The 14,813-nt window shown below is 35.0% G+C and overlaps 1 protein-coding gene across 1 annotated transcript in view; it reads left to right on the forward strand.

Moving 5' to 3' along the window:
* STK3 (serine/threonine kinase 3) overlaps positions 1–14,813 on the forward strand; it is a 207,968-nt gene that overhangs the window by 40,032 nt on the left and 153,123 nt on the right. Inside the window, exons 5-6 of the mRNA XM_006753196.1 lie at positions 4,589–4,753; positions 5,256–5,423. Of these exons, the coding sequence (XP_006753259.1) occupies positions 4,589–4,753; positions 5,256–5,423 (333 nt within the window). The remainder of the gene's footprint in view (positions 1–4,588; positions 4,754–5,255; positions 5,424–14,813) is intronic.

The raw sequence follows: 14,813 nt of genomic DNA on the forward strand, positions 1-14,813 counted from the left end.
AGGAGGAGGGGTACTGTGGGCGGAACAAAGAGGAACCCATTTTATAATCTGATCATTCTTCTCTTTATGAAAAAAAAAAAACTTGTAAGGTGGCTTAAATGTTGATATAGATATGCTTTTTTCCGAAGTTCATTTGAAGCCATTGACATTTCAGAGAGACCAGGTAAACATTTATTTCTCCAAATTTGATAAGATTTATCTGCATTTTGGCACTCAGAAGGCTGAAATTTGGTCCATCATTTTTATCATTTTTCTTATTTTAAAGAAAATGGGCTTTACTTGATTTCTGAGTACAATTCCTAACTATTATATTTGTACTCTTCAGTTAATTATTTGAATTACTCTATTGGTAGTTTTTCCTTTTTCTGGACAGCGAACTACTTTTTTTATTCAAAGCCCAATTTTAATGCCACTCCTTTTTCCTTCCCAAATTAATTGCTCTCAGCTGTGGTTCATACTAGTTTACTAGAGATTTTTTTTTAATTGAATGTAGATCAGGTACTGAATAAATGCTTCTTTCAGTGATGAATGTTATCTAGAGCTTTTGGAAAATAATTCTGCATTCTTAGATCATTTTTACACATGGCTTATCCTCTTCCTGTCTGCCACATGTGCTGTTAATACTCAGCATCATTGTGACCCATATGGGATAATTTTATAATTGATCCCTCATTGTTTTAATTTGCTTTTCTTTGATAATTAGTGCAGTTTAATGTTTTCCATGTATGTTACCCAGCTCTATTTTTAGTTTGGTGAATTGTGTATTCATTTTTTGCCTATTTACTTATTGGTATTTGATTATTTTTCTGAAGAATTATGTGAACTCTTTATAGTCTAACTAATTCTATACACTAAATATCTTACTATATTTGCTCTGAATACTTTTCTGTTATCTAAGCTTATAGTTTTTATACAGACAAAGCTTATAAATCCTCATAATTCTTTGTTTGCTTTTTAAGTTATAAACTATTCTTCCTGCCTACTGATTTGATACTTTGATTTTCTTCTATTTTTATTTAAATATTTTTATAATATTTAAGTCATTGATCTGTGTTTATTGTAGTGGGATTAAATATGTGTTTTCAATAAAATATCAGAAAGCCACCTATAATGTCCTCAGTTAAGGTTATTTTTTGGGCCAGGTGAGTCTTCTTACTTGTAGAGTTCATTAACCAGTATACTTGTTTTGTTTGACTGGCACACAGTTTAAAATAATGTGAATTTGAATGCTGAGATGAAATAAGCACCCTGCCTGATACTGTTTTACTGCTTGTTTATGGCTGGTATTCATTTTTACTGTTTTTGACCAATGGTAGCTGTTCTGATTGATTAGTATTATGGCTGGCTAATGTTCTTATTAGACATTGCCTTTACTGATTGCCAAATATTTTGAATATCACTCTTGGACAACTCCTTATTTTCTTACATTGAGACCAATTCATATATTTATGTTTGTGACATCTGGCAAATAGATGTATAGATTGTAGAGCCAGAAAACATGTGGGCTTTGTCACTTAACAGTTGTGTGACATTTGATAGAGCACTTAATTTCTCTAAATTGTTTCCTTATCTATAAGAAGGGATGATAATGTTTCTGTTTACTTAAATTGAGTTGTGAGTCAAATAAATACCCTTTATAGTTGTAAAGTAATATAAAAACTTAAGCTGTTATATCTATGTTGTAGAAAATATTTTCTTCATTTGATTATTGTTTAAATTATTTTATTGAGGCATAGAAACCTTTCATTTAATAATTGAAGTTAAAAGTCTTAAAGTACAGATACCAGATTTGAGCCTTAATATTCAAGTGGATTGTTAAAATACTACTATCGCACAAATAATTTTTAATTAAGACATATCCATGTATTAGTATGAATGACTGGATGGATGTTGCATCATTTTTTGATTAGGGCAGAATATTAAGTAACCTCTGTAAGAGTCACTTCTGTAACTCCAGCAGCCCTCTGTCTCACTCAGCCACAATCTCTGCTGGTTCCAGAGCCAGAAGTTATGGGACCTTCTCTTCCTGCCACTGGAACCCTGGGATGGGGGGCCTGGGTGGGCTAGGAATCTCCTTTTCTCAGAGGGCACCTCGGCAGCTGAGATACCTCTCCCTATTTTTAACTGTCACATGTGAATGTGGGACTAGCCTGTTCCGTACCTGTGCCCCTCCTACCAGTCTTGATGTGGTTCTTTATGTCCTTAGTTGTAGGACTTCTGTTTAGCTAGACTTCAGGCAGTTCTGAATGATAGTTCTTAGTTTTATTGTAATTTTGATGTGGTTCCGGCCATCTTGAATGGAAGCTTGTATTACACTCTTTTCTATCAAATTATCATCAAATTATCCCTTCCCCTATAGAATATTAGCTCCATGAGAGCAAGGACTCTTCTTGTTTTGTTCACTACCTTATCCCCAGCAAATGTTGTAATTTCTGGCATGTAGATAGTGCTTGGTAAATATTTATTGAATGGGTAACTGGCATTCTGGATTAGTTAGCAAGTAAGATTTTTAGGTTATCACTGATGAGTGTATGATTAAGAGATGTCTTGGAATTATCTTAAGATGTTTTAATTTGAAAAGGGAGAGGGAGATTGACTCTTTAGGAGTTAACAGAAGGAGGTCCAGGTTGTTTGTTTGTTTGTTTCTTTTTTATTTTTTATTGTGAAAGCACATTTATCCAAAGCGAACACATTATTCAAAAGTACTGCATACACATAGACATGTATAATATAGTTATGATATTATATATTTAAGCCATCTTCCAATTTACTTAGGGGTTTTAATATGGTCAGGGTTTTAAAAAATTGAGGTGAAATTAACACAACATAAAATTAATCTTCTAAAAGTGAACAATTCAGTGGTATTAGAGCATTGACAATGTTGTGTAATTACCACCTGTATTTAGTTCTAAAATACTTCCATCCTTTAAGCACTTGCTTCCCATTTCCCCAGCCCCTGGCAGCCACTACTCAGCTTTTTTTCCTGTGGACTTACCTATTCTGAATATTTCATGTAAATGGAATCATACAATACATGCCCTTTTATATTTGGCTTCTTTCACTTAGCATAATGTCTTTGAGGTCAATTCATAGTGTAGCACATGTCAGTACTTTATTCATGTTTTATGGCTGAATAGTACACTGTATGTATATATTATTTTTGTTTATTCATTCACCTGTTGATAGACATTACAGTTGTTACTAATCTTTTGGCCATTGTGAAGAGTACTGCTATGAACATTTATGTTTGAGAACCAGTTTTTCATTCTTTTGAGTGTATAACTAGAAATAGAATTGCTGGGTCATATGGTAATTCTGTGTTTAACTTTTCAGTGTTTTGACTAACTAAATATTGTTTTCCATAGTGCTGTACCATATTGCATTCCCACCAGCAATGTATGAGAGTTCTAATTTCTTCACATGCTTGCTAACACAGCTTTATTTTTTATTATAGCCATCCTTGTGGGCATGAAGTGGTACCTTGTTGGAGTTTTGATTTGCATTTCTTAATGGCAAATGATGATGATGTTTAACATCTGTCTTTTCATGTGTGGCCATGGGTATATTTTTGGAGAAATGTCTATTCAAGTTTGTGTTTCCATTTTCCTAGTCGGTCTCGGACGTGTTCATTTTTCAGTTCTCATTATTAGGGTCAGAAATCCATGGTGTGGGTGGGTGAGGAATGCCCTGGCTACAAGCAGGAGGAGCGTTTTTGGTGCTTCATGCAAGAGTCTCTTGGCAGTCCACCCTTCACCTTTCCTCTGCTCTATGTAAAACTGTTGTTTTTTATTTTCATCAAGAATGGGTTTGCGCCCTGGTGGGTTGGCTCAGTTGGTTGGTTGTGGTCTTCTCTTGCAAGGAAATGTTGCTGTTCAGTTCCTGGTCAGGGCATGTTCCCTTCCTCTCTCTCTAAAAATCAACACTAATTTATCAAAAAGCACCCTATTTTTAAAAAGAAAGAATAGGAGGCACCAGAGGGAAGAGTGTCTGAATTTACTTTTTCAGGACAGATAGCTACAATATTGCTACCTCATTCTTAAAAGATGTGGAAAACACTGATTTCTTAGGGGCCTGTTGATTTTTGGGATGTTATGTGCTTTAGGAATGACATGTATAATGTTAAAGAAAGCAGAAATTTAATGATGACATTTTCATTCATTAGTAAAGTGTGTAATTAGAGTGACAAAGATTATCAAAGAACTAGAAGAGGTTCTCAGATTTTTACCTTGTAGCCTTTTCCTAGAGTAGTGATGGCAAACCTTTTGAGCTCGGAGTGTCAGCATTTTGAAAAACCCTAACTTAACTCTGGTGCCATGTCACGTATAGAAATTTTTTGATATTTGCAACCATAGTAAAACAAAGACTTATATTTTTGACATTTATTTTATATATTTAAATGCCATTTAACAAAGGAAAATCAACCAAAAAAGTGAGTTCGCGTGTCACCTCTGACACGCGTGTCATAGGTTCGCCATCACTGTCCTACAGGTTCCTGGGTCATCAGAAAGGAGTGCTTATTACCCTGCTCTCTTGTAAGAGTTTACCTAACATGTTATTTCAATCAAGTTTTTAAAATATTTCTTTCCAGTTAACAGAAGATGAAATTGCAACTATCCTTAAATCTACTTTGAAAGGACTAGAATATTTACACTTTATGAGAAAAATACACAGAGATATAAAAGCTGGAAATATTCTTCTCAATACAGAAGGACATGCAAAATTGGCTGATTTTGGCGTGGCTGGTCAGTTAACAGTAAGTATAATCATTTTGGAAATACTTTTGGCTTGTATGTCTAGGTTTGATTGTGTCTCAAGTTTAATAACTTTTTGGGGTTATGGAAAGAAATGTGTAAGTTCATTGTACTTGGGTAGAAGGAGCCATAATTAGAGTATCATTTATTAGTTTTATTTACAACTTAAGAAACGTTGAGTAAATATGAAAATATATGTAGTCATTGAAATGCTTAAGTGGTCGAAAAGGAAAGCTACATGGGTTAATTTGTGTAACTTTCCTTGTTATTGTACTGTCTTTAATGACGATAGTGGAGATAAGTTACTTGTGGACTCAGTTACTTTAGAAATCAAAATTCCTAAATATGTCATGTTATAACTAGTTGAAATTTTAGGAAAATAGTCAGTTTCATCTGTAATCTGTAGTATTGAGGTTCTCACATACATAATTTTAAGAGTATGCTGGAAAACAGATTCCTCAGTTTTTTTGTACTAGTATTTATGACTGTATAATGTTTTTGTAGGACACAATGGCAAAACGCAATACTGTGATAGGAACTCCATTTTGGATGGCTCCTGAGGTAATTCAAGAAATAGGCTACAACTGTGTGGCTGACATCTGGTCTCTTGGCATTACTTCTATAGAGATGGCTGAAGGAAAACCTCCTTATGCTGATATTCATCCAATGAGGGTAAGAAAACGATGGTTTTTCTAAAAATGTCAATGTTATTAAGCATTGCAGTGTTGTGATGTCAGTGTAAGTAAATATAAAGTAAATTAAATACGTTCATCTGAATTTAGGTTCTGTGCAAAAATGGTGAAATTATCTGTCAAAGAATAGTGACAGTTAACTTCCCCCCTCTAAATACTTAATTGTGAGAAAAGAAGTGAAAGCTATATATGCTCTCTACAATCACTGGTTCCCTCCCACAAGATATATCTGTAAAAATTTCCCTGGCTTTTCAATAGAAGAAAGAGTTGGTAAGTTCACTACATTCCTTAATTCATTGTTTTCTCCATGTTGCAATGGAGGCACTGGAAGAAATCAGTTCTTTTTTTTTCTACTCACCCTACAAATTCTGCCTTTCTGTGTTTTTGTTTATTTGTTGTTGTTTTTAAATCCTCACATTAGAATATATTTATTTATTCGGGTTGGGGGTGGGGAGAGAGAAACATTGCCTCCCATACGTACTCCAACCAGAATCAAACCCACAACGTTTTGATTCATGGGATGACGCTTCAAACAACTGAGCCTCCCGGCCAGGGCTGCCTGTCTTGTGTTTTTGTTTCTCCCCTTTTTCTTCTATTATCTGAGGCTAATACAGTATTTTTAAAATTCTGATTTCTAATATCGCTGTGTACTTGTTAGCAAATTAATCTTATTTCTTTAGTTAGTGCTTGGTGAGAAAATGTGCTGTCTTTTTTATTGGATGTTATATGCTCTATGAACACCATTTCCAGGATAATTTTTGAATTTGAAGTACCTTGCATATTCAAGTCAAATTGCTTATGCTTTAGGGTTTGTGATGATACAGTTTTACATTTATTAGTATATGAATCTCAATTTATTATAGATCAGCATATTTATCTTTGTAAACTTATTGCCCTCTAGTGGCTGTAGTCACCTTAGAAGGGATATAAGAATGAAGGGCAAAGAGAAAGAAAGGGAGAGAGGAGTGTGTGTGTGAGTGTGTGTGTATGTGTGTGTGTGTGTAAAGAGAGAAGATGGTATCCGGGTGACTGGAGAAATGTGTGAAGTAAATAGGAGGAAAAATAATGCAGTATTTTAAAATATCTGGAGAAGAATAAATTGTAGGGACTGTCTAGGGCGGCGGGGGGGAATGGACACATATGTAATACCCTTTGTAATAAAAAATTAAAAAAAAAAGAATAAATTGTAATTATTTCTGATGTTGCAATGTTGTTATGGATTGAATTTCAGTAATAAAGGTACAGTGCACTATGCCTAAAATATTAATAAATTTGCTTGCCACTTTACAGAGAGTTTTTTGAGTAATACAGTGGTGTAGAATATGTATTATCCTCTTCTGCTTATGAATTCCTTTGCTAAAATGAAAAATAAAAACAACATGAGTTTGTTTGGTAATAACTTGAAAAATATGTACAAGGTCAGCATAATATCAGTAACACAGATTCTCATTCCTTATCTGATTATTTTATATTAGTTATCTTTGGTACCTTTAGTTAGGATGTTTTTAGGGTGATCCTCCAACTAGGTGTATTTGACTTTGGCTTTGTGAGGTAAACGAAATTACCCAAGGTAACCTAGCTAAATCAGTGCCAGAGCTGGGACTTGTCCCAGGACTTAGACTATTACTGTCTGCTTCCTCCTTGTGTAAATTTATTTTCCTATTCAAATAGTCTCTCTAGCAGATAGCAAAGAATTATAATATATGGCCCTACCTTCCAAGATCTTAAAATATCACTTGACAGTTTGATTTAACAATATGAAATAGTAAGAATATACTTGAAGATATTATATCTCTTTAAATTCTATCTATCTAATCTATCTTTTAATCAGACTTTCTAGGATGCCTTCCTCACTTTTTTCTACCAATTGAAGTTCTACCCATTTTTTAAGTCCCATCTCAGTTTTTATTTCAGTAGACTCTTCCTTGATAGTTACTGTCTAAGTTGATTTCTCTTGTCCTTTATAATTTGTGTATAGGCAACCCTTGACTCTACAGTTCTTTGGATATTTTATCAAGTGTTGCCTTATGCATTTCTAAGCACCATATGGTTTTAAGTTGCTACTTAAATTATCATTATTTAACTTATCTCATGTTTGTGAACTACCTTACAAATTAGAGCATGAACTGCAAGTCTTGGGAAACTGTCCAGATCGTGTTGCAGTTAGAAGTTTTCCAAAAGTTGAATCTTCACTTGAAAGCTCAGATTTTATCATTGTAAATAAATACTACAGTTTTTCTTGAAATGATAGGTTCACTTGGTTCATTTTTGAGAAGATGTTTTGTCAAATAACCAAGTTTGAATAGCTGTGGTTTTCCTGTCAGTTATTTTTTCAAGAAAAATTGGTGTTCCTTAAAAAAAATAGTGGCAGCTTGTGTAGCTTGCAGTTCAGTCACACAAATGCTTTTCCTTAAGATAAGCATTGTTCTGCATGGAGCACATGTGCATTATGTGTATTTCCCATTTTGTCACAAAGAATATTAAAAAGATATCAGTAAATTTAACAATATTTACTGCTTCATCAAGGTTTGAATAGTTGGGTGGGGGTGGGGTGGGGGTCAGGTGGGTGGGATGGGAAGATAAAAGAAAGAGCTGTCCAAGAGAGAAACAAGATGTTGAAGCCCCAGCTGAAGATGGAAAGTGGAGGTTGTAGTGTTATCAACCTTGGTTTGTGGGCTTTCCTCTGGGAATGCTCAGCCATGGAATGGAGTGCATTATGGCCTTGATCCCAGGTTTGGGTTAAAATGAATGAGTATCTTAGAAGGACAGGGCTGCAGTGCATTTAAGAATACTGTTCAGAGGATACTTCAGGGTTACCAATGGGGTACAGTCTGGAAAGAGAGGGGAGAGTATAAGGAAATGCAGGGATCAAGGAGCAAGACAATGTTCTTCACTTTTGCTGCATAGCAGTTCCCTGGGGAGCTTTGAAAAACTTCTGATGTCTGAGTCCTACCCCAAACCAATTAATTTAGAGTATCAGTCTTTTCAGTGAGGTTAGAGAGCAGATAAAGTGGTAGTTAAGGTATGAGAAAGCTGGTAGGATATAAAACTCTGATCAGTGAGTGAAATATTGAAGTTTTCTTTTTAAATTAAAATTTCTTCTTTAACAGCTCAGTAAAATAAATATTTTAATCCTCATTTTAATGAGTGGGTTGGATGAAATGGATATTTAAAGGATTATGTTTATTTGTTAAGATGACACAACTTGTAAGTGGCAGCACTGAGATATGAACTCAAGTTGGTCCATGTTCTTGCCTAGATACCAAAGAAATACCTTCTGTGTTTGCAGGTGACCCTGGAACAATGTGGGGTTAGCTGTGCCGACCCCCCAAGTAGCTGAAAATCTGTTATTCTTTCTAAACTTAACTACTAATAGGCTATTGTTGATTAACACATATAAATGAATAGTTGATTAACATATTTTGTTATAGTTTTTATACTGTATCTTTTTTAAATACTGTATCTTAACAATCAAGTAAGCTAAAGAAAAGAATGTTGAAGAAAATCATAAGAGAAAATACATTTCACATATTGAGAAAAATCCACCTGCAGTTGAAACCTGTGCTGTTCAAGGGTCAACTGTATATCACATCTGTATGCAATTGGAGGAGTGGCCAGCAAAAATAAGAAATCTACCAACCCTATTATGTCATCATTATAATTATTAATTTAAAATATGAGCCTTCTGAGATTGTTCCAGGGGGGCAGGGAATATAGACAGATTTAATTTTTGTGTTTTGTTCCCCACCTCCTTTTTGGTAGCAATATAGGCTTATGAGATAACCAGTAGTCGACAAAGTTGTCACAATAGAATGAAGAGGTGATTGATGGAAAGACCACTACAACTGATGGAGGTAAAGAAAGCTAGTTCTGTTAATACAACTAAAGGATATCATACAATTTACTGCATAGAGATGGCTATGTAGAACAGGAGGCTAAGTTAGGATGTTGGGGGGCAGCTTCCTTCGCCTCCACATCCTGGAGTCAGGGTGGGGTGTCCAGCCACTGTTGATATTGCCTGATTGGAGTAAGGATCCTAACTAGTCTCTGAAATTACCTTTGGCCATTCTCACCAGGATGTACCTCTTACTGCGATGCCTGTCCTCTAGATGCATATAAACAGGAACAACTCCAGAACAGTGATGCTGACTCCAAGACTGAATGAACTAGGAGTTGGTTTCCTAGTATTGTTTTCAGACATACCACCCCTTGAGTATGTCCATTTCCAGGCCTGCTTGAGAACCATGCTTGCTTAGGTCATCCAGAATTAGGGACAAGAGGAGGTGTATCTACTTGGATAATTTAGAGGGAATTGCTCCTGCCTGAATAGTCACTAGTTAATATTGTGCTTTTTACTGATTAAGCTTTTGAAAGACATATATTTCAAGTGTCATAGCCAGAAGGATGTGAAAACTTAAAGATGGTGCTAAATTAGAAAAGGAAAGTAATTACATTAAATTGGAACTTGGCAGTTAATTGAGAATGGGTCTTTTGAAGGTGTTAAGGCTGAGGTAATTTGTTTTACATGCCTTTAGTATATCATTTTGTCAAATATTGGTACTTTAATCATTCCTGAGAGAGAATAAGAGATATTTAGAGTATCAGTATTCAAGGAGGAATTTCCTAATAAAAAGCTATTAAAAACACTGGATTTGTTTGATGGCAAGGGATGAACTAAATTTTTTGGTTTTGATAGAACTTTTTCTTTAAAAGAAATATTTGTAGTTTATGCAAATCAAGTCTTTACTGTGGTAGATAGTAATAATTATCAGTGTAGTAAAGGACACTGATGAAGTACACACTAAAATATGTAAAACTTTCTAAACAGAGGACTGAAAATGGCCTTATTTTTTTCCAGTTGTTAGATTAAGATTAATGAGTAATAGCAAATGGAAGTAAATCTATCTGCTCAAAATGTTAACTGAAACAAATTTTATTAAAACCTAGTTTATTTTTAAAAGTTAAATATGAAGTCACCAGTTAATTTTAGTAAGTTAAATAAATAAAATATTTAAAAAATTTAATTTTGAATTCAGTTAACCACAGACTTCTGTGGAGAGCAATTTCCTCACCCCTTTAGGAAATATAATTATTAAAAAATCAGGAAATGAGTGAATAGCATCCTTTTCCTAAATATCTATCACTGCATCCCTCCATCAAACCTAAGCACCCCAATTCTAATACTAAGTCTCCTTGTAAATTCTTCCTTGGTAGTCAGTCCTTTGGAAGGCCTTTGGTTCAGATAGTTTTCACTCTCTGTTTATAACTTGCAGGTCTACAAATAGAGGATTACTCATTTGTAGTTAATTATATACTAAGGGGTGGGCAAGAGCAGGTTTACAGTTGTGAGTAAACCTATTCTTGTATTATATATTATTCCATACAAATAACTATAAACCTACTTTTGCCCACCCATATATTACTTTGTTTTATGCAATAGATGTGTTCTGAACTTGTATAAATATTTAATAGTTATAAATCAGCATTTTAAATTCTTTGGATAGTATTTAAAAATGTAATTTTAATGACACCTTAGTAATGAGACTGACACTCTTGAAACTTATGTGCCATGTAATTGTGTACATTTTTATGGTAGGCTATAACTGTTATCACTCACACAAAATTTAGTCATTAATATTAAAATATTATTGATTTAGTATTAATGTTAAAAATGGAAGAAATGCATATTTTAATGTGGAGGTAGAGAAGTCAAACCGGATCAGTTGGGGTGTCTCTGCTGTTCTGCACTGGTTAATTCACGTTAGAGAAAGTAAATGTCGTTTAACTATGGATGTTTGATTTTTGAGTCAAGGACCCTGAAATTTTCTTTCTGTATTCTTTTACTCCTCTTCCTCTTTCCTTTGTTTCTTTCTACAAATCTTTAGTGCACATTTATTATGCACTAGTTGGACTTTGAGGATGTAGTGGTAAGCAAAGAGATGTTTCCTGTTCTCTTGGAACTTTTGAGTCCAGTGATAACTAGAATTCTAATGTTCGAATTCTGTGGCTCAATAGGGGTAGATATACATTCTATTATTTGGAATATAAGACCATACATACACTGTTACAACTTTTATTCAATTATATGTACGTATGTTACAGATTACATAGGATCATGTGGCTATAGGTGAGAATTTTATTTGTCATATATCAGTTGTTTTTCTCCCTTGAATGTATCCTCATCTTCCTTTTTTTCTCTTCTTCTCATTCCTGCCTTTACTTTCTCTGTTCCCTCCACTGGCAACACGTGGACATGAATGCTTACATACTCCCCCTTCCCATCTTAGCTTTCCTTTCTTTGTGCTTTCTTTTATTTCATATTGCATTTTTGCTTACCTGTGTATTTCCTACATTTTTCTACTGGATTCTTTTAGGTGATAACCTGATTCTACTAACCACACTTTCAGATCAGAAATAGCCAGGGATCTAGAGGAGTAGGACAAATTGGATCATTGGAGAATCTCAGTACTACTTCCAGGACATACAGTTTTTCACTCTATTTGAAAGTTAGAGTTTTCTGCCCTGCGGTCCTAATACATGTGGGAGTACTAAGCATTCCAACCCTAAATTGGGGATTAAGGTTTATTACAGAGACAGTTTCAACATATTTCTGTCCAGTTGGAATTACTATTTTTGAAGAGATGAACAAGAAGTAGAACAGAATAAATAGATTTCAGCTTCTCTTGGTTGAGCATGCTGAGGTCACCCCGGAGGGTTTCACAGGGAAGATAAATTCCCACTGCTAATTTATATTCAAACTTTACTATTGATATTGCCAAGTGCTTTGTAAATGTGATTAGTTTGGTAACTATTGAGGAAACAATCATCATTTTCCTACTGACATAGAAATTACATGAATATAAATTGTAGTTTTGGAGACATTTTTATTAAGTACTGTATTGCTTACAGTAAGAATCATTGAGAAAGAATTACACTAAAATACATCTTTTTAAGATTTTAATATGGGATGCTGACAGAGACAATATTTCTCTATATTTGTGTGGGAGCATTTACAGGAGACAATTTAAGTTGATTTATTAATGATTATAAGGAGGCATTTCATTTCAGGCTTTTGATTGTGATTCACAGTATGAAATATATTTCACTCTGTGACCCATTTTTGTGTGTGCACACACAACTGGTACATAATACATAAAACAGTATTATCTTTACTATGTGATTCACCTTGATTTCTGTTCTATCAGAGCCATGTTTCATTGTCTTTCTTTTTATTCTGTTCCATCTTTTTATTAAAAAATACAGGTGGTTCAAATCTGTTCAATTGATTTCATGATCAGTATTAGTTTGTAACTTGCATTAGAGAAAAGAAAAATCACTGAATCAGGCTTTGGAAGTCTTACATCAAGTCCTGAAACAATTTTGTTATCTATGAGTTAGTTTTAAAGCATTTTCATATGTCCATTTCTGAGAGTTATGTAAATGAGCAATAAATGTAAAATGGTAACTACATAGATATATTAAGTAGCCTTATTAAGTTACTTTTCAAATCTCACATTGCGACAATAATTTTTTTTTAATTTGTTTTATTGCTTAAGGTATTACAAAGAGTTGCGACAATAATTTAGTTCAAGTTCTTGTAGAGAGTTCCTAGTTAATAATATTTACTATCATCACTTAAGGAGCTTTTGGGTATGGAAAGGATCAGTTGCTTTAACATCATCTGACATTGTTTTAGGGTATCCCGCAGACTTGGAGATAGTGGGGTTTTACACAGTACCCAAAGGAGGCTAATGCCAGCCAAGGGAGGTTGCTGACAGCTTCTAAGCCCTCCTTGTGGCTGCTGAGATGACTTCTTCAGCCTTTATTTAAAAAATGTGGAAATAATGAGCCCATGAGGACAGAGATACAAGTGGACTGACTCTCTTTTCTAACCTCAGGTCAGACTGATACACAGATGTTTTCTACTTCATTTTCACTATATGCTGGCCCAGTGATAGAAACCATGATTCAAAGGAGAGTAGCATGAGCTTTCTCTGGGGCAAAGAATTCAGAGTTAGTGGACCCCCAGAAGTTGCATTTAAATATTAGTGTTTGTGAAGTTGTGCATTTTTCTGGTACTAGAGCTCATAATTTTTATCAAATAAAAACAGGGACTCCTTGAAACAAGGGTTTTTTGACTCAAAAGATTGAAAACTGTGACTCTCAAAATCAATGACCCTCAAAAGATCTTCTTATTATGTTGCACATTTAGGATACGGTTTTGTTTACTGTGTACTTGATCACTGCACATCACTGTTCTGTGTTTTAATCTGGAAACAGATTAAATATGTATGTATATGGCGTCTATGATTCCCTTCCCCCCAATATTCTTTTACTTCTGGAAAGGATAGTTTTAGGTCTGCTAGTTGCTGTCCAAAGTTCCTCATTCCACTGATTTAAAAAAATCTGAATTCTCACATCACCTTTTCTTTGACTTTCTTATGGCACTTTTAAACTTACTGTGTATTATCTTAGTTATTATGTAGTCTTATTTCCCCTACTAAATCTAAGTTTTAAATACAAGTGTGTTTCATTTCAACTTCGTGTGTCTAATTGAACTTAGCAGAGTGACTTATACATAAGAGCATCCAATAAATATTCCTGTTCAATATGTGTTCGATTCCCTTTCTTATCTCAAAGATACTTCTCGGGTGTTAATATTGAACTCTGGCAAGCTTGCATTCTTCTTTCTTACAATAATAAATTTTGTATTTATAACAGATTAAGAGTTAGTAAAATAAACTAAGAAATATAAGTAAGTAAATACTAGCCAAATACAACGTGAAAGGCCTGTCTTTTAAATTTATATAATTCATTTACTTTTTTCTGATCTTGTTCCCTTGTTGAAGGAGATCAGAAAGACTAGTGTGAGCACTGTATAGTGTTGGCTTCTGGACAGTAGCTTTAGTTTTGCGAATCCTATCTAATAAAGAGGTAATATGCAAATTGACCCTCACTCCGTCACACCATCACAAGATGGCTGCACCCTCAGTGGAGGCAGGGTTCCCGTAACACAAGATGGCTGTGCCCACAGTGGAGGCAGGGTTCCTGTAACAAGTGATCAGCAGGGACCTAAAGCTGCTTGGCGCTGGGCCAGGGTGGGGACCTGAGCCTGCGCCCCCCGCCCAATGGGGCTTGATGGGGGACCTCAGGCCGTGCCCCCCGTCACACCCACAAGATGGCTGCACCCTCAGTGGAGGCAGGGTTCCCGTAACACAAGATGGCTGTGCCCACAGTGGAGGCAGGGTTCCTGTAACAAGTGATCAGCAGGGACCTAAAGCTGCTTGGCGCTCTGCCAGGGTGGGGACTTGAGCCTGCGCCCCCCGCCCAATGGGGCTTGATGGGGGACCTCAGGCCGTGCACCCCACAT

This window comes from Myotis davidii, unplaced genomic scaffold (genome assembly GCF_000327345.1).
Source record: "Myotis davidii unplaced genomic scaffold, ASM32734v1 scaffold390, whole genome shotgun sequence".
Lineage (NCBI taxonomy): Eukaryota > Metazoa > Chordata > Mammalia > Chiroptera > Vespertilionidae > Myotis > Myotis davidii.